The sequence below is a fragment of the Caretta caretta genome, chromosome 26 (assembly GCF_965140235.1).
Source record: "Caretta caretta isolate rCarCar2 chromosome 26, rCarCar1.hap1, whole genome shotgun sequence".
Taxonomy (NCBI): Eukaryota; Metazoa; Chordata; order Testudines; family Cheloniidae; genus Caretta; species Caretta caretta.
In genome coordinates, this window is record NC_134231.1 from 15,710,344 (window position 1) to 15,734,508 (window position 24,165).

A 24,165-nucleotide genomic window follows, 5' to 3' on the forward strand; every position below is an offset into this window, starting at 1 on the left:
TGCGGGGAACACGGGGCCGGGGGTTTATTGATCAGCCCTTGGGCGCTGGGCACAGACGCGGGGGGCTCAGTCCACTCGCGCCAGCCTGGCTGGGTCACTCGGGGAACACACTGGAGGCAGCCAGCACGGGTGGCAGTAGGGGCCGTTTCCAGGGCTGGAGAGGGAATTCCTGGGCAGTGAGGGGTCTCTGCGGGGGGCACGTACTCCAGGGTTCAGGCGTTTCTCTGTGCGGGGGGCACATACTCCAGGCCCAGGTGCTCGAAGATTTCTTCTTCGGACGTAGCGGGTAGAAAGAGGTTCTGGAAGGAAAGAAACCAGCGCCCGAGCTGACAGCGGCTCCCCAGGGTGATCGCAGCCGGCAGGGCAGGGGACGGGGGGTCCTTACGCGGCAGCTGGAGCCAGGCTAATGCAGACCCTGCTACCGCACTGCTCAGGCGACGTCCCGCCCCGGAGCTACCATATGCCGGCGCTGCACACCTGCCCGCCGCCCGCGGGGCTGTGCCAGGGAAGTTCAGCACTGCACAGGGAAAGCCCCTCTGATTGGCTGCCCTTCCCCAGGAGGCGGAGCAGTGGGGAAGGCAGCCAATCAGGATGGTTACAGGAGGCAGGCAGAGTGTTGCCCCCCCACCCCTTGCGAGGTATAGGAGTGTTTTGGCAGGGGGAGGGGAACAGCCAGCATCATTCCGCGGGGCTGGGGGAGGAGAGGGGGCAGAAAGAGACCCGCAGCTTTGGGCGGCTCCACCCCCTCTTCCCCGTGACCAATGGGGGAGTCTGCCCCTGCCCCCCGCCGGGACGGGCAAGGACCCTGGTGCTGCAGAGGGGAATGAGGGGGGCAGATTCGCTGTGGGCAGCAGTGGTGGGGAGAGCAGAGTTAATGAATGGGAACGTCGGTGGTAGGGAACAGCTGGAAGCTCCCTCGCCCCCTGGCACCAGCAAGAGCCCCTGTGGGGGGCCAGAACTGGGCACCGGCAGCCCCCCGCCACACGCCGGCCACAGCCACCATCACCCCCCCCCGTGCGCTGTACACCACACAGCACCGGCCACACCGACTGTCCCCCATCGCGTGCTGGGGATCTCAACAATCAGAGTATCGACCAAGCCACACGCTCCCTGCGCTTTCCTGGGGCCGGTGCTTACCGCGCTGACAGGCTCAGCCACGTTGGTGCTACCCCAGGCGTACCGGTGCTGTGCCCGTGGGCCAGGCAAGAGGGACCGCGGATTTCGCTACCCCTCTGAAGTCAGGGACCCTCCACCCAGGCCCCTGTAGATCGCTGGGCTGCCTGCGACTGGGGAGTCGGCTGAAACCAAGGCTGCGGCTCAGCCCCACCGGCTCATGCCAGGCACGGCAGGGAGCAGGCGAGAGGGCATCTGGGGGAGGGCAGTGCCAGGGCCTGCAAGGGTCATAGGTAGGGCCCAGCACCTGGGTGTCCCTTGGGTGGGGTAGCGAGGGCCTGGGGATCCCTCCCGCAGAACAAAGGGTGCAACCACCTGCCCTGGGGTGGGCTCCTCTGGGTGCCAGGTCTCTGCAGGAACGTCACCACCGGGGGCAGGATCGAACCCCAGACTAGGCTTCCCCGGACCCATCCATTCAGCCCTGTGTCCCCACCCACGCCTGGCACTGCCGTACCTGCCTGGTGTCGTACAGGGCGTGGCTGTTCAGGACCATCTTCCTCTCACGGCTGGCGAAGCGCCGGAGCTCACGCTCGAAGTGCTGGGGAAAAGGGCGCAGACCCCGGAGTTACCGCCGGTCGCTCGGCAGGTACTCGGAGCCTGAGGTCCGGGCGGGGCTTGGCACGGAGGTTCTGGTTCAGACCCAGCTGGGAAGCGCTGACCTGGGTTCGGATCTCAGCTCCCCTGCACATGGGGCATCTGGCCCATTGGAAAGGGCTGTTTGGATCCAGATTCAGAGCGCAGCATGGGTGGGGCAGGGTGTGCTGGGCTGGGATCTAAACCCCCCGGCCCCCTGCCGCAGGGTGGGACAGGCTCAAATCTAGAACCCCACCGCAGCGGGGCTAGGCCCTAGAACCCAAAGCCTCCCCTGTAGGGGCTGGCTCATCTCTGGCACCTGCCACGCCTGCATCCGGAGGTCCGGCCCTCGCCCATGTCTATTGGCTCCCCCTCCCTGGCCAGTCACCTACCCGGGAGCCGGTCCAGCCAAGCAGAGCGAATGGGAACTGACTGACCGGAGCCACGACCAGGTCCACCCTGACGGCCTTCCAGCCTCGGGGAGCACCCGGGCCCCCCTGCGCCTCCAGGCGGAATATGGAAAAGCACCTCTCGAATCGGTCCATGACGTCCCTGCCCCCGAGCGGCTCAGGGCCCTCCCGGAGCCCGTAGCTGTTCTCCTGGCTGTGCTGATAGAGTATCAAACCCTGGGGGTGGGGGGAGAGCATGCACCTCAGCCACGTGGGGTATTTCCAGGGCCACCCACCCCACCCGCCTAGTGCCGACCCCGAACCACCAGCTCCCAGTCGCCTCCAAGAGCCCAGGGAGAGAACCCAGGTGTCCTGGCTCCCAGCCACCGGCTCTAACCGCCAGACCCCACTGCCCTCCCAGAGCCGGGATCTCTCCCCCGATCTGAGGTCTTTAAAAATGAACCCCCAGGTCCCGCCTCTCCGCACCTGGCTGTCCAGCCAGCTGACGACGCGGCTCAGCAGCCCCACCTCTCTGCCTTCCTCGGGGTGTGTGAGGAGAAGGTCGACGTCATGGCCACGCGGCTTCCCCCTGCGCAGGGAGAAACGGACAGTCCCTCAGCAGCACGTACGCCCCAAGCCAGCAGGGATTCCCCACGCCCAGCGGGTTTAAGAGGCAGGGGCCTGTCTGGCTTGGGGCTGGGATCCCCCCGGCACAGGCCGTGCACGCTGGGGAGAGCACGGCCGCACAGACGCGCATGCTCCCAGGGAGACCTGACGTTGGTTCTTTCTTTGCCGTTTCCACTCGGGAGGCAGCAGGGTGGCAAGCTGATGCCCCTCCCCGCAGAGAAGGGCCCCCCAGCCCGTTACCGTCTGAACCCGCCGGCCAGCGTCACTGAGGCTCCGGGCAGGAACCGCTTCACTGCCTCCTGCACCGCCCGGCTGGTGGACTCTGCCTCACTGCGCTCCACCGGGGTGTTGAGGTCGCCATAGTGCCGCAGCCCTGCGGGAGAACCACCGGAGCCGTCGCTCAGGATCCCAGGGCCCGAGGCACCGGCCGGGAGACGGGTGCCAGGCTCCCTCCCCGCGCCCTGCTGCATGGGCCGCGCCACGTCTGGCCGTGAGGCTGCCGGGCTCAGTGCCTCCCGTCAGGCGCACACGGCCACCACGGAAAGCTACCGGGGCCCACAATACCAAACCAGCAGCAGCCCAGGTCCAGCCCAGCTCACGTCTCCCTGCCCCCGGGCACTCGCCCCTCCCACGTCTGCAGAGTCCAGGCCAGGGCGTAGAGGGCCCGTGTGACAATGCCAGGCAGCGTGGGCCGGGAACGAGAGCCTGAGGGACCCCCAGCGGGCATCCATGTCCAGCAGCCTCGGGGCACAGCCCCGCCCTGGTGCTTCTCCCGCAGTTCCTCACCTGCTTGCTGCTGCCTGGTCAGTTTGGTGTTTCGCTCCTGCAGGTCCAAGAGCGTCCGGAGCCCCTCCTGGTACCACCGGCTGGCCGTCCTCACCCCAACCCCGAAAATCTTGGTGAAGAGCTGCGGAGACAGGAGCCAGACGGTGCTGGCTGTGAGTGAAACTGTGCGATGTCACCCCCTAGCGGCTGCACTCGCAGCTGGGATAAAGCAGCTACTACTGGTGGCAGCCACAGGAGCGCTCCTTTAGCTTAGGAAACAGAGTTAGAGGAGCTGGGAGCTGTGTGTCCTGGGCCCTATACTGCTAACAGGGATCCCCCCTTCAGCTCAGCTAGTATCTCTACCATATAATTAACCTGTCAATCAAACACCTTACGGCTCCAGCCTGTACCCAGGAAGGGACCCTCACCGAGAGGCTGAAAGAGACACGCCGTGAGGTCCAGTCATGGCTGACCCATGGTGCCATCAGGAGGGAACCTGTCTGAGCCTTTTCAACACCACGGCCAAGGCCCATAAACCCGCTGGAGCTGGCAGGTGGTTAAAGCAGCCACCAGAGGGCAGCCGGGAGCAGCTGCTGAATCCCCAGCTCAGAGACCCCCACTTCCGAAACCAGGCCCAGCGTGTGCCCCACCCTGGCCCCAGCTCAACCCCCTGCTCAGGATCGAGGGCTGGGGCCTCCAGAGATTGCCTAGCTCAGCGCCTGCTGGACCAGCCAGGGCTCCTGGGGGCAGAGGCGGGCACGTCTCAGGGCTCCAGGCCTGGCCCGGGGCAGGCGTGAGCTCAGGGGGAGCCGTGTGGGCAGACAGGGTGGGCAGAGCTGGCAGAGCGGTGGTAACAGGGCGGAACGAAGCTCCACACGGGAGGATGAGGCAGCTCGGGGCCGGCGCAGGAGATGGAGCCTAGAGAGAGCGATAGAGACGCCAGAGGAGGGTCCCCAGGGGGCAAGCAACACGATGGAGCCAGGAGACTTGGACTCCAGCATCTCTGTGAGGGCTGCCGAGTTGGAGCCAGTCCCCAGCTCCAGCCCCTCGGCACAGGCTGGCACCTTGCCCCTCTGGGACAGAACCCACCCTCCTTGCCCACCCACCGAGCCCCAAGAGAATCCCCACCGGCCGTGAGCAGCATGGGGCATCAGACACTCGTTCCCAGTGGCAGGGGGCAGCAGCCAGGGCCCACGAGCCCCCCGACCCCACCAACAGCACCCGGCCCCACACCCCTCCCGGCTCTGGTACCTTCATAGTCCGGTATCTCTCCGACAGCTTCACTCTCTCCACCTCCGCGCAGACGCCATCTTCCAGCACATCCTGCCCGAGAGAGACAGCCCTGAGCCCAGCGCCTGCCCCTCCCATGGGGCCGGAGCAGTGCCCTCAGCCCAGCCCCTCGCTGCAGGACACGACACCCCAGTGCCAGCTCTGACCTGGGACAGCCAGGGGCTGCAGGTTGTGGCCGAGGGGCACTGGCAGAGCTGGGGGGCAGGGAAGGGATGGCAGGGGGCTGCGGGTCAGGGTTGGGGGCACTGGCTGAGCTGGGGGGCAGGGCAGGGATAGCAGGGGGCTACAGGGTCTCTCTGGCTCTCTCCAGGCCTCAGGTTCAGTACCCCCAGATCAGGCCTCCCCCCCAGGCCTGGCTCCGGGGGGCCCTGTGGGGCTAGCCAGGGGGGAGTTACCTGGATGACCCGTCGGGAGTGCTCCCCGATGCCAGCCAGAGACCCCAGCTCCTCCAGGGCGCCGAGCCGGCCGGGCAGGGCCTTCAGCACCGAGGCTGCCCTGGTGAATGCCAGGCTGCGCCCCTCACTGCCGCTGAACCCCGCCTCCTCCGCCAGGGTCTCCAGCGCCTCCTGGGACAGAGCAGAGTCACTGAGGGCTGGGGGAGCCAGGGAGCCAGACTCACCCCCCCACCCGGCACCGGGAACTGCAGCTCAGCCCCATGGCAGCCAGGGGAACCCCAAGTGCCTCCGAGCACCCCCAGGACCAATCCCCCCCAGCTTTTGCAGCAGGCCCTGCCACCTCCCGCCCCTCCCAGCTTCAACGCCCACCTCCCCTGGCCGTAGTGCCCCCCAGCCCCTCCCCGGCCCCGTGGGGCAGCCTGTACCGTCAGCGGCTGGTTGCTGTGGAGAAGCGGGGTCCGGCGCTGGCAGGCGTACGGTGCCATCTGCCGCCCATGCGGAGCCAGCTCTGCCACCTGGGGTGGGGAGCAGGGGGGAGGGAGGGTTTCAGTGCCAGGAACCCAGGAGACCCTCACCCTGCCCAGCCCCCAGCATGCCCCGTCTCCCCTTCCTGCTCAGGGGCCAGGAGCCCCCCCCCCCCAGCTCACCCTGAGGCGGTGCCGGGACTCAATCTCCACGGGCCGTCCGGCCCCCATGCTCTCCGTGAACCAGCTGATGTCCAGCAGGGCGGGGTCCCCGCCGTCACCGCACTCCTCCCGCTGTTGCTCCAGCCACTGGGCCACCTCGGCCCCCGAGTTCTGCTCCGACACCACGTGGGTCACCGCGGCGCTGGGGGGCCGCCACCGGGCGGGGGAGAAAGGGATGAGAGGGGGCGTCAGGCTGGGACCCCAGGAGGGAATCGGGGGAGCGACGTGAGTCTGGGGGACTCAGGCTAGGACGGAGCATGGCTCTGCCCTCCACTTACCCCACGCCTGGGCTTTCCACCCCACCCGCACAGCTCCGCCGGTGCCCCTCACTCCCAACCCGCAGCCCCCTGCTAGACCAGCCCTGGGGTTCCTCACCCCACCCCCACTCTGCCAGTGCTCCTCACTCCTGACCTGCAGCCCCCTGCAACTCCAGCCCTGGGCTCCCCCCAGCTCTGCCGGTGCCCCTCAATCCCCACTGCAGCTAACCCAGCCCTGGGCTCCCCCTGCACCCACAGCTCTGCCGGTGCCCCTCACTCCCGATCCGCAGCCCCCTGCCAGCCCAGGGCTCTCCCCAGCTCTGCCGGTGTCCCTCACTCCCGACCCACAGCCCCTGCCAGCCCAGCCCTGAGCTCCCCCGGTGCCCCTCACTCCCAATCCCCAGCCCCGGGATCTCATGGGGAGGCAAGAGACCCATTAGATTTTTCCGAACGCCCCTCAGTACCAGCTAAGGGGGATCTAACCCACCGGGACCCAACAGCCTTGCCCAGGCTCAGCTGGATCCACCAGGTGCCACACCAGATCCGGTGTCCCAACCAGGCCATGTCTCCCTCCCGTGTCTCCCCACTCAGCCAGGGGGAGATCAGGCCAGGAGCAGCCCTGGGCAAGCCTAGCGCCATCAGGGTGCCCCTCCACTCTGGGCCCCAGGAACCCCCGGGTTGGGGGAGGGGGTGATGGGTGACGAGTGAGTGGGGGAAAGGGGCGCAGCCAGGGCCACCCCTGCCTTGCGGGGAACCTGTCAGGTCCGGCCCTTCTGGGCTTTGCCAGGCCTCGGATTCACAGGCCCCTCATCCTGCCAGGCTGGCCAGCTGCTCTCCCTGCCCCCCAGTTGGATGCCCTAGGCTGTGGAGGGCTGGGGGGCTGCAAGGGGTCAATGAGGTGAGGCTGGCAACAGCCATGGGGTCTATGGGGCGGTGCCCCATCTGCCCCTTGTCCCGGGTCACCCACCCAGGTCCCTTCTCACCTGTAGGCCCTGTCCACACGGAAGCCCTTGGCCCAGGCCAGCTGGGTGAGGAAGGCCCTGCGGCTGGCACCCATCCGCTTCTCCACCAGGCACAGCACCACGTCAGGGAAGCGCCCAGGCCCTGGGGGCCCGGCTGGTGGGGACGGGGCCCTTCTCCTCTTCTTCAGGGGCACCAGGGCCATGGCCCCAGCAGGACCCCGGGCGGGCTAGGCTGGGGGAACACGGGGGGGGAGGATCAGGGACAGTAGCCAGGGTGCCCCACACAGCAGGGCCCCCCCAAAACTCAGCAGGGTCAGGGAGTGGGGGCGGGGGCAGGCCGTGGCTGCGGGGAAAGGGTAGGACTGACGGGCTATGGGGCTGGGGGGAGGGCTAAGGGGGGTCAGGGCTGGGGGGTCACCAGGGGAGCTCTGGGGGAGGGGATTGCACGGGGGTTTATGGGGGGGCTGGAAGAGGACAATGGGAGGGGTCCCTATGGGGGGCCTGGAGCGGGGGGGGGAAGCTATGGGGGGAGGGGGCCTGTCCGCCCCCGGCCCAACCTGCCCAGAAGCGACGCGTGAGCCTGAGGCGGAAACGCCCCCACTCCACGTGGGTCAAAGCCGGGCGCAGCCACGCCCCTTATGCAAATATAGCCCCGCCCCCTTCCGCGCTCCTGGAGGTGCCGGGTCGTATTGGAAACCCGGGAGTCGGGTGGGCACCGCCCACTGCTAAAGGACCGCCCCGTTTGGGGCGGGGCCGGGGCGGGGCTTGCCGGGGGCGGGGCCGGGCCGGGCCGGGGCATGTGGGGGTTTGTGCATTTGCAGCTGTCATATGATCGGCAAAGTTGCGCTTCCTGGAAGTGCGCTGGGGGCTCGGGGCTCGGCGCTGGGCAGGGGCTGGGGGCTGGGGTCGGCGCTGGGCAGGGGCTGGGGGCTCGGCGCTGGGCAGGGGCTGGGGGCTGGGGTCGGCGCTGGGCAGGGGCTGGGGGCTCGGCGCTGGGCAGGGGCTGGGGGCTGGGGTCGGCGCTGGGCAGGGGCTGGGGGCTCGGCGCTGGGCAGGGGCTGGGGGCTGGGGTCGGCGCTGGGCAGGGGCTGGGGGCTCGGCGCTGGGCAGGGGCTGGGCCAGGAATTGGGGCTGGGCTCGGGGCTGGGACCGTGCAGCCTGTGGGGGTCGCAGCCCAGCCATGGGGCACCCGGCGAGCTGGGATGCCCTGCTGGTGCTGAGCGCCGCCTGGCAGCTGGTGCTGGGGGGCCCGCACAACATCGTGCTGATCCTGACTGATGACCAGGACACGGAGATCGGGGGCATGGTAAGTGCCTGGGGCCGCCAGCCCCTCCCTGGCCACAGGGCATGGGCACCGTTACTGCCAGCCCCCCCCCATGCTCCCCGTGTCATGGGCCCCTGTAACACGGTCACACGTGCCACGGGCCCTCCGCGCTGCCAGCCTCACCTGTGTGCTTCTTGTGCCACGGACCTCACAGCCCCTCTAGAGACCTGGTGTTTGATCCCAGCCCAGCCACTGAGCAATCCTGGGCAAGTCACTTCCCCACCACGTGCCGCAGTTTCCCCTTGGCAGGTGCATGATGGTCGCTACTCCATGAGCGGTTCAGGGCTCGCAGTGCAGTGTTATGACCCGCCACTCCTGGGTTCACTGACGTGTCGACAGACTTCTGGAATTTGCACTCTGTGGCATTGGAGGGTGGGAAATTGCCCCTCTGAGTCAAATGCACCTGAATTCTCCACCCCCCTTTGTGCCTAGCCATTGGCCCCCTCACCCGGACGCTGTCACCTGGGGCTCTCAAAGGTGGGTCAGAATCGTTATCCCCGTTACAGAGGGGAAACTGAGGCACCAAGAGGGACTTGGCCGTGGACTTGCACAGTAAGTCAGTGAAAGAGCTGTGAACCCAGGTGTCCTGGCTCCCAACCACCTGCTCTAACAACTAGACCCCACTCCCATATTCTGTATAAGCCGTTTATGCTCAGGGCAGGGGGGTGGTAAATGCCCTTAGCTGGTGGAACCCGGTCCGTCACTCGTGACCCACAGCACGCGCCACTTCCTCCTTCCACTTCTGGTTCTGCTCCTTGGCTCCCAGGGCCGAGCTGGCTGTTACCCCAGTAACACAGTCACGCGTGCCACGGGCCCATCCGCGCTGCCAGCCCCACCCGTGCGCTCCCCATAGCACTGGGCCCCTGTAGCACTGATCACACAGCCATGGCATGGTCCTGTGATAGTCGCCCCCCTTTGTAAAGGATCCGTGGCTGCCGGGCCCCTGTGAGAGCTGGTGCTCGCTGTTCTGCCACGGCTGGGACCCCTCTTATAAGCTAAGACTGGGGGTGCAGCTGACACGGTTCTATCCCCACTGCTAGATGGAGCCACGTTCCACCCACGGCACAGGCCCGGGGGCACCGATCGGGGCCACACTGCATGGCTATGCCATGGCTTAGCTGTGTCACAGGCCCTTGGGGACACAGTAAACACACAATGCGCAGCCCAGCCCCACCCACGCCACTGCCTGCCCCACCGCCCAGCCGTGCCACCCACCCCCGCTGCAGTGGGACTGACCCAGATAGTGCCAAACTTCCCCTAGACAGGGCGCTCTCCTGGAGCCAGCAGAGCTGGGTTCTAATCCTGCCTCTGTTGGTGGCAATGGGCAAGTTACTTCACCGCCCTGGCTCAGTTTCCCCTCTCACCATGTGTCGGTCTTGCCTGTTCAGACTGTGAGCTCTTCAGGGCCGGGCTGTCTCCCAGAGGGGGGCTGTGTCCGTACTGATCCCCGTCAGGGCGCTGGTCGGCCCCAGCCTGGCGGTTGTTTTGAGTCGCTGGCGCATGACAGGAGCTGGGGTGTTTGGCGCGTTCTGTGCAGCTGCGCAGGGTTTATTATCGCGTGGTTAACCCCGAAGCAGCTGGCAGTTCACACTCGGAGCTGGTGGCTCTGCTGACCCCGGGGGATGCAGGGGCTTGCCCGCATTTGGAAGAAAAGCAGGATCCGAATTGCTCTCCGAAGTGCAGTGCTCCCCGTGGATGCATGGTGGGGTCCGTCTGTCCCAGGAGGGCACGGAAAGCCTGCAGCTGGGCGGGGTTGATGACTGACCATTATTGGCATGCTTGGGAGCTTGGTGAGCAAGCGAGCCTGATGGAGGGAGGGGGCTGTCCAACCGTCGTGGTGGGAAGGGCGGGTCTCATGGTTAACCTCACAGCTCCTCTAGAGACCTGGTGTTTGATCCCAGCCCAGCCACTGTGCAATCCTGGGCAAGTCACTTCCCCACCACGTGCCGCAGTTTCCCCTTGGCAGGTGCATGATGGTCGCTACTCCATGAGCGAATGTCCGTGAGCGGTTCAGGGCTCGCAGTGCAGTGTTATGACCCGCCACTCCTGGGTTCACTGACGTGTCGACAGGCTTCTGGAATTCACACTCTGTGGCGTTGGAGGGTGGGAAATTGCCCCTCTGAGTCAGACGCACCTGGATTCCCCACCCCCCTTTGTGCCTAGCCATTGGCCCCCTCACCCGGACGCTGTCACCTGGGGCTCTCAAAGGTGGGTCAGTATCGTTATCCCCGTGTTATAGAGAGGAAACTGAGGCACTAAGAGGGACTTGGCCGTGGACTTGCACAGTAAGTAAGTGAAAGAGCTGTGAACCCAGGTGTCCTGGCTCCCAGCCCCCTGCTCTAACCACTAGACCCTACTCCCATACTCTGTACAAGCTGTTTATGCTCGAGGGGTGTAAATGCCAAGGGGAAACCCAGTCCGTCACTCGTGACCCACAGCACGTGCCACTTCCTCCTTCCACTTCTGGTTCTGCTCCTTGGCTCCCAGGGCTGAGCCGGCTGAACTCCGAGGGGAAGCACCCGGTGTCCTGCCGGCTGGGATGGGAGCCTTTCCTCCGGTGCAGCAGGCATTGGGCTGGGGCCACGCTGAGCCAGAGCCTGTCTGGGAGCTGCCGGGAGCGTGGCACTGTGTGTCAGGTCACCTCTATGCCGCGCGATCGAACATCAATCCTTCAGGCACCGCCTTGCCCTCGCTGACGCGCCAGCCTGGCTGCTCCATACCCTCAACACCGCCAACACCTATGGAGGCCAGAGCGTGAGGGGACACGCTGGGGGGACCGATCCTGCTCTGGGCGCCGCAGGGTGGACGTGGCGACCAGGGACCGCAGCTTGGAGCTGTGCTGGGTGACTCCAGCTGAGGCTCTGCCCCCGATCACCTGGGTCGCGTAGGGGCCTCTACGCGATTCTCTCGCCTTGGCACCTTACACACATCGCTCCAATGCCCCGACCCTGCAGTGAGCCCCTGGTGGAGACCCGCTTGCTGGGTGGGCGGCGGGTGCGATCCAGAGGTGCTAGGTGTGTGGTCCGGGGAGTTAGAGCAGGGGAGAGCAGCCTTGGGGGAGCAGCAGTCACCCCCCTCCTCTCTCCCCGTCAGCCCCTCTGGGTCCAGCAGGCTCTGAGCCCAGGGGCCAGGGCCTGATTCTGGTGCATTGCCCCCGGGGTGAATCACGAGTGACAGCCCGGGAATCAATGGAGCAGAGCCAGCGGGGGAGGGGAATCGCACCCCAAAGACCAGGCAGGGGACAGTGGCTGGGCCCAAGTCGGATTTGGATACTGGTGTCAATCTGAAGTGACTCTGGATTTAGCCCAGGCTGGGCTCTGAGCTGGACCTGCCCTCAGCCCTGCCCTCAGCGCTGCTGTTTAGTATTGTTCTCATCACGAGGCTAGTCCTCCGGCACCCCGACCGGCCGATTGCCCCACCGCCAGCCTTGTGCAACCCCCTCCCTTCCCCCTTTGCAAACGCTGGGCTGAGCAGAGAGGTCAAGAGATCAGCGCCCGGCCCTCCCCCCTCCAGGCTGCTCTCCCCTCCTTCCTGAGCTGGGAGTGTCACGGCTCCACAGGGTCCTCTCCACGGCTCTGGAACAGTCCCTGGCAGGACCCCATCAGTGTGTCAGCCCCCCGAGGGTCACACTCTCACTGGGGCCAGCCCCTCAGCTTCCCCGCCTCCTGGGACCGACCCCCAGAGCCTTCAGCACCCCGGGGTCATGCCGTGAGCTCCCTGCAGCGAGTTGAGTCTCCGGGTTGGAACCTGAGGGAGACTTGTACCCCCAAAGGGAGCACTGCACCCCACCTTCCCTAGACTGTGGTCATGCTCAGCCAGTGCGGTAGGAGCAGTCGGGGTTTATTCGGTGTCTGGAACATAGGGTGGAAAGTCCTTGGTTAGCACAGGGAGCGGAAAGTGACAGCTTGGTCCAGCAGGGTCAGCTCAGAGCCCTCTGCCCCCTCTTTGGTGCCAGTCCAGGAGAGACTCCTGCTTCCCACAGCCCCACACTTAACACCCCTACCTGGCCCCTCCACAGCCCTTTGTTCTCCAGCTGCTCCCACCCAGCTGGCTTCCTGTGGGTGGTGGGGTGGGTGGGGGGAGTGCCCTAGTTGCTAGGTACCAAATATCCGGGGGAATTGGAGTGGTCATTGTCCTTTCAGGCTCTGGATCTCTGCAAACAACCTAGTCCCACTACCTAGTAACCATGCAGCACATGAGGAAACTGAGGCACATACACTATCCATACAAAATACGAAAAATGCCCACTTTGTCACAGGGAGATTCCCCTTTCCAGCTGGAAGAAGAAAAGGAGTACTTGTGGCACCTTAGAGACTAACCAATTTATTTGAGCATGAGCTGTGGCTCACGAAAGCTCATGCTCAAATAAATTGGTTAGTCTCTAAGGTGCCACAAGTACTCCTTTTCTTTTTGCGAATACAGACTAACACGGCTGTTCCTCTGAAACCTTTCCAGCTGGGTCTCTCTCTGCTCTGGTCTGTCAGCCCCCTTGTGCAGATCGAACCCCAGGCCCTCAGTGGTGAAGCATCAACTCTTCGAGCTAGCTGCTAATTAGCTGGTAGCAGTAGTCGGTTGTTCGCCTCTGATGCAGAACAGCCCCAGTTGCACCCCACACGGTCACACCCGCCTCGCATGTGCGGCCACTGCAGCCCCATGTGCTTTAGTCAGACACAGGGTTTTGTGCTCAGGGCAAGTGTACAAGGTTGCCTGGCCTGCCAGCCGCGGCTCGCGCCCAGCCCCGCTTCGCGCCCCAGCCCGACCGACCCAGCCCTTAGAGCCAATCCTTATTGTGTCCAACAGGCCCAGCCAAGCGATCTGATGGGCCCGTCTGGCCTTAAACTCTACAGATCATGGGGGTTCCTAAAGCACAAATGATACACACCAAGCATCTATGAAATGTAGCCAGCTCCGGGGTGGAGCGTAGCGGGCAGAGATGCCAAGGGAAAGCCTGAGCATTCCAAAATGACCGGGGGTGTCTCAGAGCTCTCAGGTTTAAGGTCTTTCCCCTTTAACGATTCCACATTTATCGCTAACCCTAATTGCTGTGTTCTATTGAGTTGTTCTTTATACAGCACCATGCGGGGCGTGGGGGGAGGGAGAGGGGGGATATGGTGCCCGGTTCCTAAGCAACTGACAGTCAAAGTGACACTTTCCAGAGCAAAGGGTAGCTCTAGAGGAATCACCACAGTGAATCAGACGAGGGTCCATCTGGCCTAGCTCCAAGGAGCTCCCTGTCGAGTAAATTCCTTCCTGACCAAGCTGGGAGAGGTTGCAAGTGCTTTGGAGGACAGCATTAAAATTCAAAATGATCTGAACAAACTGGAGAAATGGTCTGAAGTAACTAGGATGAAATTCAATAAGGACAAATGCAAAGTACTCCACTTAGGAAGGACCAATCAGTTGCACACATACACACACATGGGAAGTGACTGCCTAGGAAGGAGCGCTGCGGAAGGGGAATCTGGGGGTCATAGTGGATCACAAGCTAACATATGAGTCAACAGTGTAACACTACTGCAAAAAAAGCGAACATCATTCTGGGATATTGTCAGGGTTCCTTCCCCACTCTGAACTCTAGGGTACAGATGTGGGGACTGGCATGAAAGACCCCCTCAGCTTATTCTGACCAGCTTAGGTTAAAAACTTCCCCAAGGTACAAACTTTGCCTTGTCCTTGAACCGTATGCTGCCACCACCAAGCATTTCAAATAAAGAACAGGGAAAGAGCCCACTTGGAGACGTCTTCCCCCCAAAATATCCCCCCAAGCCCTACACACCCCCTTTCCTGGGGAAGGCTTGATAAGAATCCTCACCAATTTGTACAGGTGAACACAGACCCAAACCCTTGGATCTTAAGAACAATGAAAAATCAATCAGGTTCTTAAAAGAAGAATTTTAATGAAAGAAAAGGTAAAAGAATCACCTCTGTAAAATCAGGATGGAAAATACCTTACAGAGTTTTCAGATTCAAAACACAGAGGATCCCTCTCTGGGCAAAACCTTAAAGTTACAGAAAACAGGAATAAACCTCCCTCTTAACACAGGGAAAATTCACATAAACCAAAAGATAAACTAATTGGCCTTGCCTGGCTTACCTCTACTGGTTGCAATATTGGAGACTTGGATTAGGATGGGTTGGAGAAGATGGATTTCTGTCTGGCCTCTCTCAGTCCCAAGAGAGAACAACCACGTAAACAAAGAGCACAAACAAAAGCCTTCCCCCCACCCAAGATTTGAAAGTATCTTGTCCCCTTATTGGTCCTTTGGGTCAGGTGCCAGCCAGGTTAGCTGAGCTTCTTAACCCTTTGCCGGTAACAGGATGTTGCCTCTGGCCAGGAGGGATTTTATAGCGCTGTGTACAGAAAGGTGGTTACCCTTCCCTTTATATTTATGACAGATGTATTAGCAGGAGTGTTGTAAGCAAGACACGAGAAGTAATTCTTCTGCGCTACTCTGTGCTGATTAGGCCTCAACTGGAGCATGGTGTCCAGTTCTGGGTGCCACATTCCAGGAAAGACGTGGACAAATTGGAGAAAGTCCAGAGAAGAGCAACAAAATGATGAAAGGTCTAGAAAAAATGAGCTATGAGGGAAGATTGAAAAACTTGGGTTTGTTTAGTCTGGAGAAGAGAAGACTGAGCGGGGGAGATGATACCCGTTTTCAGGTACATAAAAGGTTGTTACAAGGAGGAGGGAGGAAAATGGTTCTCCTTAACTTCTGAGGAGAGGACAAGAAGCAATGAGCTTAAATTGCAGTAAGGGTGGTTTAGGTTGGGCATTAGGAAAAATGTCCTGTCAGGGTGGTGAAGCCCTGGAATAAATTGCCCAGGGAGGTTGTGGAATCTCCATCACTGGGGATTTTTAAGGGCAGGTTAGACAAACACCTGTCCGGGGTGGTCTAGAGAATACTTAGACCTGCTTTGAGTGCAGGGGACTGGACTAGATGAGCAATTAGTGGCTGACACATGCCCTGAAGCATGCGGGTTTATAAAGGTGTGTTCTGCCTAATGAAACCATCAATGTCGATCATACGCAGGGAATGGCTAATTCTTTTTTTTAAATCCGGCTACAGTTTGAGGGCTGTATGATACCCAGCGGCAGTGAGTCCCATAGGCCATTTCAGAGATTCTTGGGCTGTGCTGCTATTAAGGAAGAGGGGGATGGGAGTGTCTGATTTCCCTTCTCTAGTCTTTCCACTATTTTATATGCCTCTCTCACCTCCCCACGCCGCCGTACGGACTGGTCCGTCTGTTCCGTGTCTCCATGAAGGGGCGGGCGCTGTTCTGTCCCTGCCACGTTGGGTTCACGGCTGGTGACTGGTTCCGTGTCTCCTTACAGACTCCGATGAAGAAGACGCAAGCCCTGATCCGCCAGGCAGGTGTCTCCTTCACCAATGCAGTGAGTGCCACAACGCTGTAGGGACACCCCCGCCGGAGACCGGGCAAACTGGCCCCCTCATGGGCCACGCCGCATGTGCCACGGCCGGCTCATGCACAGCTCTTCCTCTGGTCTCCTGTCCATGTGGGGCAGGGGGACTGGCCGGGGACAGAGCCAGAGAGCTGCCTCAGGAGCTGAGACCACGGGAAGGGGGAGCCCAGACAGCACTGGTGGGGCAGACGGGGGCTCCCTGGCACTGGAGATCAGAGCCCCTCATGGCCTGGTCACCGGGACCCCAGCCTGGCACCCACTTGAGGCCTTATGACCCAAAGGCCTGGTACGTCCCAGTGGGAATCCCCCCACCCCCCTTTTCAGCGGCCCAGGAGTGGCCTGGCTGCCTGACCAGAGTCCCCTGCCCTGCCTGCGCCCGGGGGGCCCCGCCAGCCCTCATCCAAGTGTCCGGGACAGCAGCCTTTGTCCACCACTGCCTGGTGCTGATGCCAGGAAGGGGAGCAGGGGACAGGCTGCCCCTCCCGGGCCGGGGGATGTGCCTGCAGACCCCCGGGCGGGCTGCTGCGGCCGGGGCTGAACGTCCGTCTCTTGCCCCAGTTCACAGTCACGCCCCTGTGCTGCCCCAGCCGCAGCAGCATCCTGAGCGGGTGCTACCCCCACAACCACCTGGTGAGGAACAACTCCCTGGAGGGCAACTGCAGCAGCCTGGCCTGGCAGAAGAGCCAAGAGCCACTGGCCTTCCCCGTCTACCTGCAGAGGCAGGGCTACCAGACCTTCTACGCCGGCAAATACCTCAACCAGGTAACGGGCCCCCACTGGCACCATGGGGCCGCACACCCGAGAGACCTTGCTGCGTGACACAGGCCATGGCCAGAGTGCTATGGCTAGGCAGGGAGTGGGGCTAGTGGTTAGAGCAGGGGGCTGGGAGCCAGGACTCCTGGGGTCTATCCCCAGCTCTGGTAGGGGAGTGGGGTCTAGTGGTTAGAGCAGGGGGCTGGGAGCCAGGACTCCTGGGGTCTATCCCCAGCTCTGGTAGGGGAGTGGGGTCTAGTGGTTAGAGGGGAGGCTGGAAGACCCAAGACTGAGCCTGCTTGAGTTGGAGAGTCCTTGGGGTGGTGGTGGGGGGCCTTTGCTGCCTGCCACCTCTGTTCCGGGGGCCCCTTACGGGTGGTGCTGGCTGGGCAGGGGCTGTCGCTGGCCACGCGCTGGGGAACACCTCCTTGCTGCAGCCCAGGCGGCTGGCAGGGGACCCCAGTGCCCAGCTCCAGGGGAGGGCAGGGGCCACTTTCCGCTTTGAACGCCCTGGGACTTGTAGCCGCTGAACCAATGGGATTTTCGCCACTGAGTTCAGTGTGTTCAGGATCTGGCCTGGTACCAACAGGGTGTTGCTGTTTGGGGCAGAGGGAGCAACCAGGAGCTCCCTGGCACATCCCGTCATCCAGCCGCACGGTAGGGCCCCAGCTGGACCCTGCAAGAGCAGTCAGGGGCTTCTGAGCTGACAGTCCCAGGGAGCTGGGGGGCTGGGTGGAGGCCGAATTGAGACGGCTGTGCAGCAAGAGGGAGGAGCCCAGGGTTGGGCGCTGGACCACGGTTGCCTCCCATGGGCTCTTTAGTGGCTAGGAGCTTCGCCCAGTGGTTTTGGAGCCTGGGGGCTGGGAGCCAGGACTCCTGGGTTCCATGCCAGCTCTGGAAGGGGAGTGCAGGCTAACGTTTAGAGCAGGGAGGGTCAGGACCCCGGGGTCTACTCCCAGCTCTGCTGCTGACCACATGTGCAGGATTGCATATAGCACAGGCCTCTCTGCCTCAGTTTCCACAGTGAAACGTGAGGCTAGTGACCCAGCCCTGCCTCACGAGCAGGGCCATGAGGGTAAATGGATCCACCTTTGGGAGGCCATGGGACGCTGTGTGGATGGGGCCAGAGAGGTGCCTGTGTGGACACCCCGAGCATTGAACCAGGAGGCCGATGGCCCCGGGCTGTGCTTGGCTGCTGCGGCTTTCCCATCGCTGCCGGGGTTGGGGGGTCAGAGGCAGGAGCTTGGTCGGTTTCCTTAGTCCTCTGAGCAGTGAGCGTGTGTAACCGGGGCCTCTCCCCCTTTGCAGTACGGACACCCCGCGGCCGGAGGCATCCAGCATGTACCCCTGGGTTGGAAGTACTGGAACGGCCTGGTAAATGCCAGCTCTGCCTCCCGGCAGCCTTTGGGCTGCATCTCGCGGCTTGCTCTGACCCGGGAGGCCTGGAAATTGCTGGGCCTTGCGGGGACCCGGGGCAGGTGGATGGTGGCCCCAGGTTGCTGCAACCCCTAATCGGTCCTGTCCGTAACCTCGGGGTTGGGGGACCCAGGACTGAGGCCTGGCCAGGAGCCAAGGTGACGGGCTGCAGAGGTTTAGCCTGGATCTGTTCCCTGCTCCAAAGAGCTCCCAGCATGCGTGAAGAGATGTGGGGAGAACATGGGGGGTGATGAGAGAAGGAGCAAGTGCCTGTTGGACCCTAGTGTCCCAGCTAAATCTAACCAAACAACTGCATTTTGTCTCTTTGGTGTCTCCCCCAGCCCTTGGGATTCTCCTTCCCGCCTCGCTGCGGCGTCCCTGTGCTCAGGGACCAGCAGCCACGCTTCACCCCAGAAGTGGCCACACTGTGGTTGCATGGTGGGGTGGTGAGCCCCTCTGGGACAGAGAGTGACCTGTAACAGCCAGTCTCCACCCCCTGCAGGGTGCCGTGGGCGGGTGGGGCGCTGCGAGGCGGGGACAGCTGGGCAGTGAAGGTGTGGGGGCTGCGGGTAGGCAGGGTGCGGCTCACCCCTGGGGCTGCCCCGCAGGTGGGGAACTCCCGCTATTATAACTACACCCTGTCGGTGGACGGGCAAGAGGAGCGGCATGGGCATCGCTACCAGGACGACTACCTCACGGATCTCATTGTGAGTCTCTGCCCCACGCCCGCTGGCCAGCCCCGGCTAGCTGCCACGCTGACCTCGCCAGGGGCTTGGAGCTGGGGCTGGTCAGGGGCCTGTGATTCCCACCCAGGATTTATGCTACAAACTGGGGCTCCCTCAGCTGGGCGTGGGGCCGATCGAGGGATAATCGAGTCGCCAAGGTGAGGGGGTGTGAAAACGGCACAGGGGGTCGGCCAGCTAGGGCCGTGGTAATGGCTTGCGAGTCGTCTGTAGTCAGCGTCCTGGTCCAGTCGCCCCGTCCTGGCACCATGGACCCCGGCTGGAGCGGGAGCGGAGAAGGGCTGCGGGGAGCCGATCTTAGCAGGGGAGCCCAGACAGCTGACTAACGCGGCGCCGGGCACAGGGTTCGCACAGCGGTAAACAGGCGAGGGTCCAGCGGGGGCTGAAGCTGAGAAGGGTCCAGCTGCCCCAGGGAGGCGCTAGATGAGTGCCCGACAGGGCGGACCGGACGGAGCTGTCCCATTGCCCATCCTTCTCGGACTACATCTCCCATGATGCACTGTGTGTATGCCACTGTCACCCTGCTCCACCTCCCCTCAGCAAGAGAGGAGGCTGTGGTGCATCATGGGAGATGTAGTCCAACTGGGGAGCCCAGCCCAGGGGTGGGGGGACGGGTGCCTGAACTGCCGCTCCCGGAGGCACCACGTCGTCATTGCCCGTGGGCAATATTCCCCATTTCGGCTTTTTGACAAAACTTGACATTTCCTAGGAACGCCCCTCCCCCGCACTCCTCCCACCCCTACCCCTCACAGCCCTGAGTACCCTTCCCCACCCCCATGTCCCTCCCAGCCCTGCCCCACCCCGCCCCACCCGCCTCTCGTGGCTGCCCAGTAGGGGTGGGGGAGGCCTCCGCAGAACCCCATTGATCCCTGGCTGGAGTGGGTGCTGTGGGGTGACACAAGCCTCCCCCACAGCACCGCCCCACCCCCACTGGCCCACAGCTCTCCACCTCCATCCCCTCCCTGGGTGGGTCCGTCTGTCCGGCCCCCAGGGCTCTGTCCCCCCCACCAGCAAGGTCTCTGCCCTCCTGCCTGCAGACCAACCGCAGCCTGGAGTTCCTGCAGAAGTGGTCCCGCCCGCCCTTCCTGATGGTGCTGGCCCCGCCCGCCGCCCACTCCCCGTGGACCGCGGCGCCAGGCTATGCCACGGCCTACAGCACCACCAAGGCACCCCGGGACGGCAGTTTCAACGTCCACGGCAAGGTGAATGGGGACGAGGCCCCCGCCATGCACAGTGCCAGCATCCCGCAGCCCTGCCGGTCCCTCGCGGGGCCGGGTGGGGGTGGGTCTCTCCCCTGGCGCGGCCGATGCCCCTGTCACGGGGGTCCGTGGGCTGGGGGTGTGACCACGGGGCTGGGCTCCAGGAGCCCACTGTGTGCTGCAGCCCTGCTCCCAGCACCGCGGCCAGGCAGTCCCCTGCGCTGTGATGCCCCCTCGGGGCAGAGGAGGTTACTGCGGGGGGGGGGCGCAGCCCCAGGCTGGGGAGTCGGGGACGCTTCCCCCCATGACCGCCCCCTTCCTCTTGCAGGACAAGCACTGGCTGGTGAGACAGGCCAGGAGCCCCATGGCTAACACGTCCATCGAGTTCCTGGACAAGGCCTACAGGGAGAGGTGAGGGGCCGCACCCCGCGCGGGGGTCAAAGGGGGCCCAGTGCAGCACAGGTCGGAGCCGGAGGCAGCTGAGCTGGCTGGGAGGCGGCAGGGTTGGGGGACTCATTGGGGAGGGGACCGGGAGGGGGTCAGGAGATGGCCCAGGGATGGGGGAGGGGCGGGTGGCCCTGCCTGGCTTGTGGGGGGGTTGAGGACGTTGTAGAGAAGGGACCGCCTTAGTCTGATCTGGGGCGGGCGCGGGGACACAGGCCGGGGGGGCCTAGGGGTCTGGTCGAGGATGGGCAGGGCCAGGATATCTGCGGGGGGACCACGGATCTGGTCTGGCCAGAGATTGGTGGCTCTAAGGGCAGAGGGACCCATCGTGGTGGTGGTCTCGCCTGGGGAGGCAGGGCTGGCTGGGGGCCGGAGGGGGAGGGGTCCCGGCCCAGGGTGCAGCAGCCCGCGTGGGAGCAGGTCCCTGGCTGGGGGCTGGGGCCGTTAACCCCCGTGTGCCCGCAGGTGGCAGACTCTGCTCTCGGTGGACGACCTGGTGGAGAGGGTGGTGGGCCGGCTAAAGGCCCTGGACCTGCTGGCCAGCACCTACATCTTCTACACCTCGGACAACGGCTACCATGCGGGTGAGCCCCTGGCCACCCCTCTGCAGGGCAGTGCCCGGGCTCCCTCCAGCACGGCCTGGCCTCGGACCCAGGCTGGGGCCGTGGAGCCGGGCCCGCGGGCTCAGCACGGAGGGGCTCCGGTTTTAGGGGTCACTGGCTCCATCCCCGGGGTCCCTGCAGGCAGTGGGGGAGGGGGCTTCCCGGGTGGGTGCAGGTGCTGACCCCTGCCCTCCCCGCAGGCCAGTTCTCGCTGCCCATCGATAAACGCCAGCTGTACGAGTTCGACATCCGGGTGCCGCTGCTGGTGCGGGGGCCGGGCATCAGAGCGAACCAGACCCGGTCGGTAGGTGCCCCCCGCCCCGGTGGGCAATGCTGCTGCTGGGGCTCATGGGAAATCTGGGTTCCTGTGCCCCTCGGGGGCCCTGTCAGTGCCCAGAGAGTGGCACAGTCCCCCCCCCGTCCGCACGGCCCTGCCCTCCTCAGGAGCCAGGACGCCTGGGTCCCGTCGGCCCTGCTCTGGGTTAGCCCCTGCTCGTCACGGCCAGCCGGGAGCTGGGCTGGGTGGGAGCGGGGCGGGCGGGCGGACGTGCTGGAGCCAGGGCAGGGACCAGGCCAGGGCCTGCCCTCCCCACGCCAGCCCCAGGACGCACAGTGATTTGTGCCCCTCTCCCCCGCCCAGGAGCCGATCCTGAATATTGATCTGGGGCCCACGTTCCTGGACATCGCCGGCCTCAACGTCTCGCAGACCGCCATGGACGGGCAGTCCTTCCTGCCGCTGCTGGTGACGCTGCCCAGGCCGCCGGGGGGTGGCGAGCAGGGGCCTGTGGGGGGAGCTCCTGGCGACCCTAGCCTCTTCCAGCAGGGGGTGCTGGGGGGAGTGGGGCAGGGCAAGGTGCTGGCTGGGGGCTCCATGCAGGGGGCGCTGTGGAGAGTGGGGCAGGGCTGCCCCAGACTCTCCCAGCAGGAGGCGCTGTGGGGAGCGGGGCAGCCGCTGGCCGGGGGGGCTCCATGCAGGGGGCGCTGTGGGGAGCGGGGCAGCCGCTGGCCGGGGGGGCTCCATGAAGGGGGCGCTGTGGGGAGCGGGGCAGCCGCTGGCTGGGGGGGCTCCATGCAGGGGGCGCTGTGGGGAGTGGGGCAGCCGCTGGCTGGGGGGGCTCCATGCAGGGGGGCTGGTCTAACCACCGTGTGCTTGGCCCCAGGTGACCCCGGCGCAGCCCAGCGCGTGGCGGGCGGATTTCCTGGTGCAGTACACAGGGGAGGGGTTCCCGGATGGGGACCCAGCCTGCCCGGCCCTGGGCCCAGGGGTATCGGTGAGTCCGTGCAGGCCGAGCCCCGTTGCTGCCGGGGGAGCCGGCGTCACTGTGCCCAGGCCCACGGGGGAGCCGTCAGGGCCAGGCCTCCCCTGCCCCGGCCTGCGGTGCCAATGCAAAGCAGCTGATCTCCACACAGTGTCATTTGCAAACCCTGCCCGGCCCTCCCTGGCCCGCAGGCACCGTGCCTGGCCCTGCACAGAGCCAGCGCCCAGGGTGCCCCCTCTGGCATCTTCCCTCCCCCCTCCAGACCCCCATCGCCCCTCCCTCCTCCTTCCCAAGGGCTCGCCTTGTGCCCAGAGCTGGCTCCCGGCCCCAGTACATGGACTGGGGGCCCGGCTGTCTGTGGGGCACTGGGGGGGAGGGCTTGCACCCCATAAGGACAGTCTGTCACAGCTCAACCCAGCTGGCTGTGGGGGCTGGGCCCCCCTCTGGGGAGTGATGGGCAGGAGGCCGGGGGATGGGTGGGTGGGTCCATGGTGAAGGAGGTGTTGGGGATGCGGGCGGACTGGGGGGTCAGCGGGGGCAGAAGAGGCTGTAATGCACTGACAGTGACCCCTGGCCTCCCAGCAATGCTTCCCCGACTGCGTGTGCGAAGACGCCTTCAACAACACCTACGCCTGTGTCCGCGCCCTGCGTCCCCACGGCCTGCAGTACTGCGAGTTCGCCGACAGCCAGGTGAGCCAGGCACCGGTGCCCCCACCCGGGCGCCAGATGCTGCAGCCAGCGCTGCCGGCTCCGTGCCCCCTGCCACAGCGCCCTACGCTGCACGGGCCCGGGGCCTGTCCCCTGGCAGGGGGCAGGGAGGGGAGCCAGGCAGAGCTGGTTCTGGCCCCCTGGCTGGCAGGGGGGAGTGAGGGGGAGCCAGGCAGGGCTGGGCCTGCCCCCTGGCAAGGTGGGGGAACCGGGTTGAGCTGGGCCTGGCCCCCAGGGCTGGCGGGGGGAGCTGAGCAGGGCTGGTTCTGCCCCCCAGGGCTGGAAGGGGGGGCCTGCCCCCTGGCGACAGGCAGGGGTGGAGCCGGGCAGATCTGGGGGGCTGGCAGGGGGATCTGGGGCTCCGAGGGCATCCTGGGTCCGACCCCCAGGGAGGCCGTTGCCCATGGAGCCCCCTGGTTTGCCCAGGTGCTCTAGGTGGGGCAGGTGGGGTGCAAGTTCCCCGGGCTCCGCCCTGCTCCTCGCTGACCGGTGTGGCTCCTGCAGGCCTTCGTGGAGCTGTACAACCTGACCGCTGACCCCCAGCAGCTCCGCAACGTGGCCCAGAGCGTGGACCCCACCCTGCTGGAGGCTTTGAACCAGCGGCTGATCAAGCTCCAGGCCTGTGCAGGGCCCAGCTGCCGGGCCTAGGGGCACCCGCCCCCCGGCTGTGCCAGGAACCCTCCAACGACTCAGCGCACTCCAAACACCCGGGCTCGATGGGCCCTGCCCCCTCCCGACCTTGGCCCCTTCCCAGGTTGCCCAGAGCCCAGCGCAGGATGCCGGGGCCCCAGGGCTGGACAAAGGGGCTCCCCCAGTCTGAGTCCCCCCCATTTGCTGCCCCCCGGACTCGGGCTCTACCCTCAGGGATATTTCCGTCTTCACCCCAGTCTGTAGGTCATCCCTGCCCCTGCTCTGCTGATTCCTCTGGCCCTGGAAGCTGCTGGGGTCCCCGATCTTCCCCCCGCCCTGTGACATGAAGGTGAAATAAATTCTGGTTCGTAGAAGGGGCTTGGGTGTTTGTTTGCGGGTTCCTCCCTGGAGGCTCGGCCCCGTGGGACGGGGCTCGGCCCTGCCACCCCACCTGGGCTGCTGGTGAGACAGGTACCCCGTGGGCCACCCAGACCCTCCTCAGGGTGCAGGAACCAGACTTCCCCCCTCCACTGCAGACCCCTCC

General features: G+C 64.7%; 2 protein-coding genes across 7 annotated transcripts; one reads left to right on the forward strand and one right to left on the reverse strand.

Moving 5' to 3' along the window:
* POLM (DNA polymerase mu) lies at positions 1-9,996 on the reverse strand. Of its 4 annotated transcripts, none has more exons than XM_048829563.2 (13): positions 9,806-9,996; positions 8,565-8,798; positions 7,139-7,349; positions 5,860-6,040; positions 5,638-5,727; positions 5,213-5,383; positions 4,779-4,850; positions 3,549-3,669; positions 3,003-3,135; positions 2,622-2,724; positions 2,275-2,372; positions 1,628-1,711; positions 1-299 (listed from the first exon to the last, which is right to left on the reverse strand). In XM_048829563.2, exons 3-12 carry the CDS (start codon positions 7,318-7,320, stop codon positions 1,657-1,659), a joined length of 1,206 nt encoding a protein of 401 aa, XP_048685520.2. In that variant the 5' UTR covers positions 7,321-7,349; positions 8,565-8,798; positions 9,806-9,996; the 3' UTR covers positions 1-299; positions 1,628-1,656. The 4 variants fall into 4 exon arrangements, with proteins under 4 accessions (XP_048685520.2, XP_048685517.2, XP_048685518.2 ...); XM_048829560.2 differs by having other exon boundaries at positions 2,139-2,372; XM_048829561.2 differs by lacking the exon at positions 5,213-5,383 and having other exon boundaries at positions 2,139-2,372.
* Positions 8,243-23,995, forward strand: LOC125626508 (N-acetylglucosamine-6-sulfatase). Of its 3 annotated transcripts, none has more exons than XM_048829558.2 (13): positions 8,243-8,423; positions 15,778-15,837; positions 16,426-16,629; positions 17,929-17,994; positions 18,645-18,743; positions 19,817-19,981; positions 20,307-20,389; positions 20,888-21,006; positions 21,225-21,328; positions 21,665-21,766; positions 22,185-22,295; positions 22,866-22,973; positions 23,496-23,995. In XM_048829558.2, exons 1-13 carry the CDS (start codon positions 8,298-8,300, stop codon positions 23,637-23,639), a joined length of 1,491 nt encoding a protein of 496 aa, XP_048685515.2. In that variant the 5' UTR covers positions 8,243-8,297; the 3' UTR covers positions 23,640-23,995. The 3 variants fall into 3 exon arrangements, with proteins under 3 accessions (XP_048685515.2, XP_074979552.1, XP_074979551.1); XM_075123450.1 differs by lacking the exon at positions 8,243-8,423 and adding an exon at positions 13,577-15,104; XM_075123451.1 differs by lacking the exon at positions 18,645-18,743.
* The last annotated feature ends 170 nt before the right edge of the window (positions 23,996-24,165 follow it).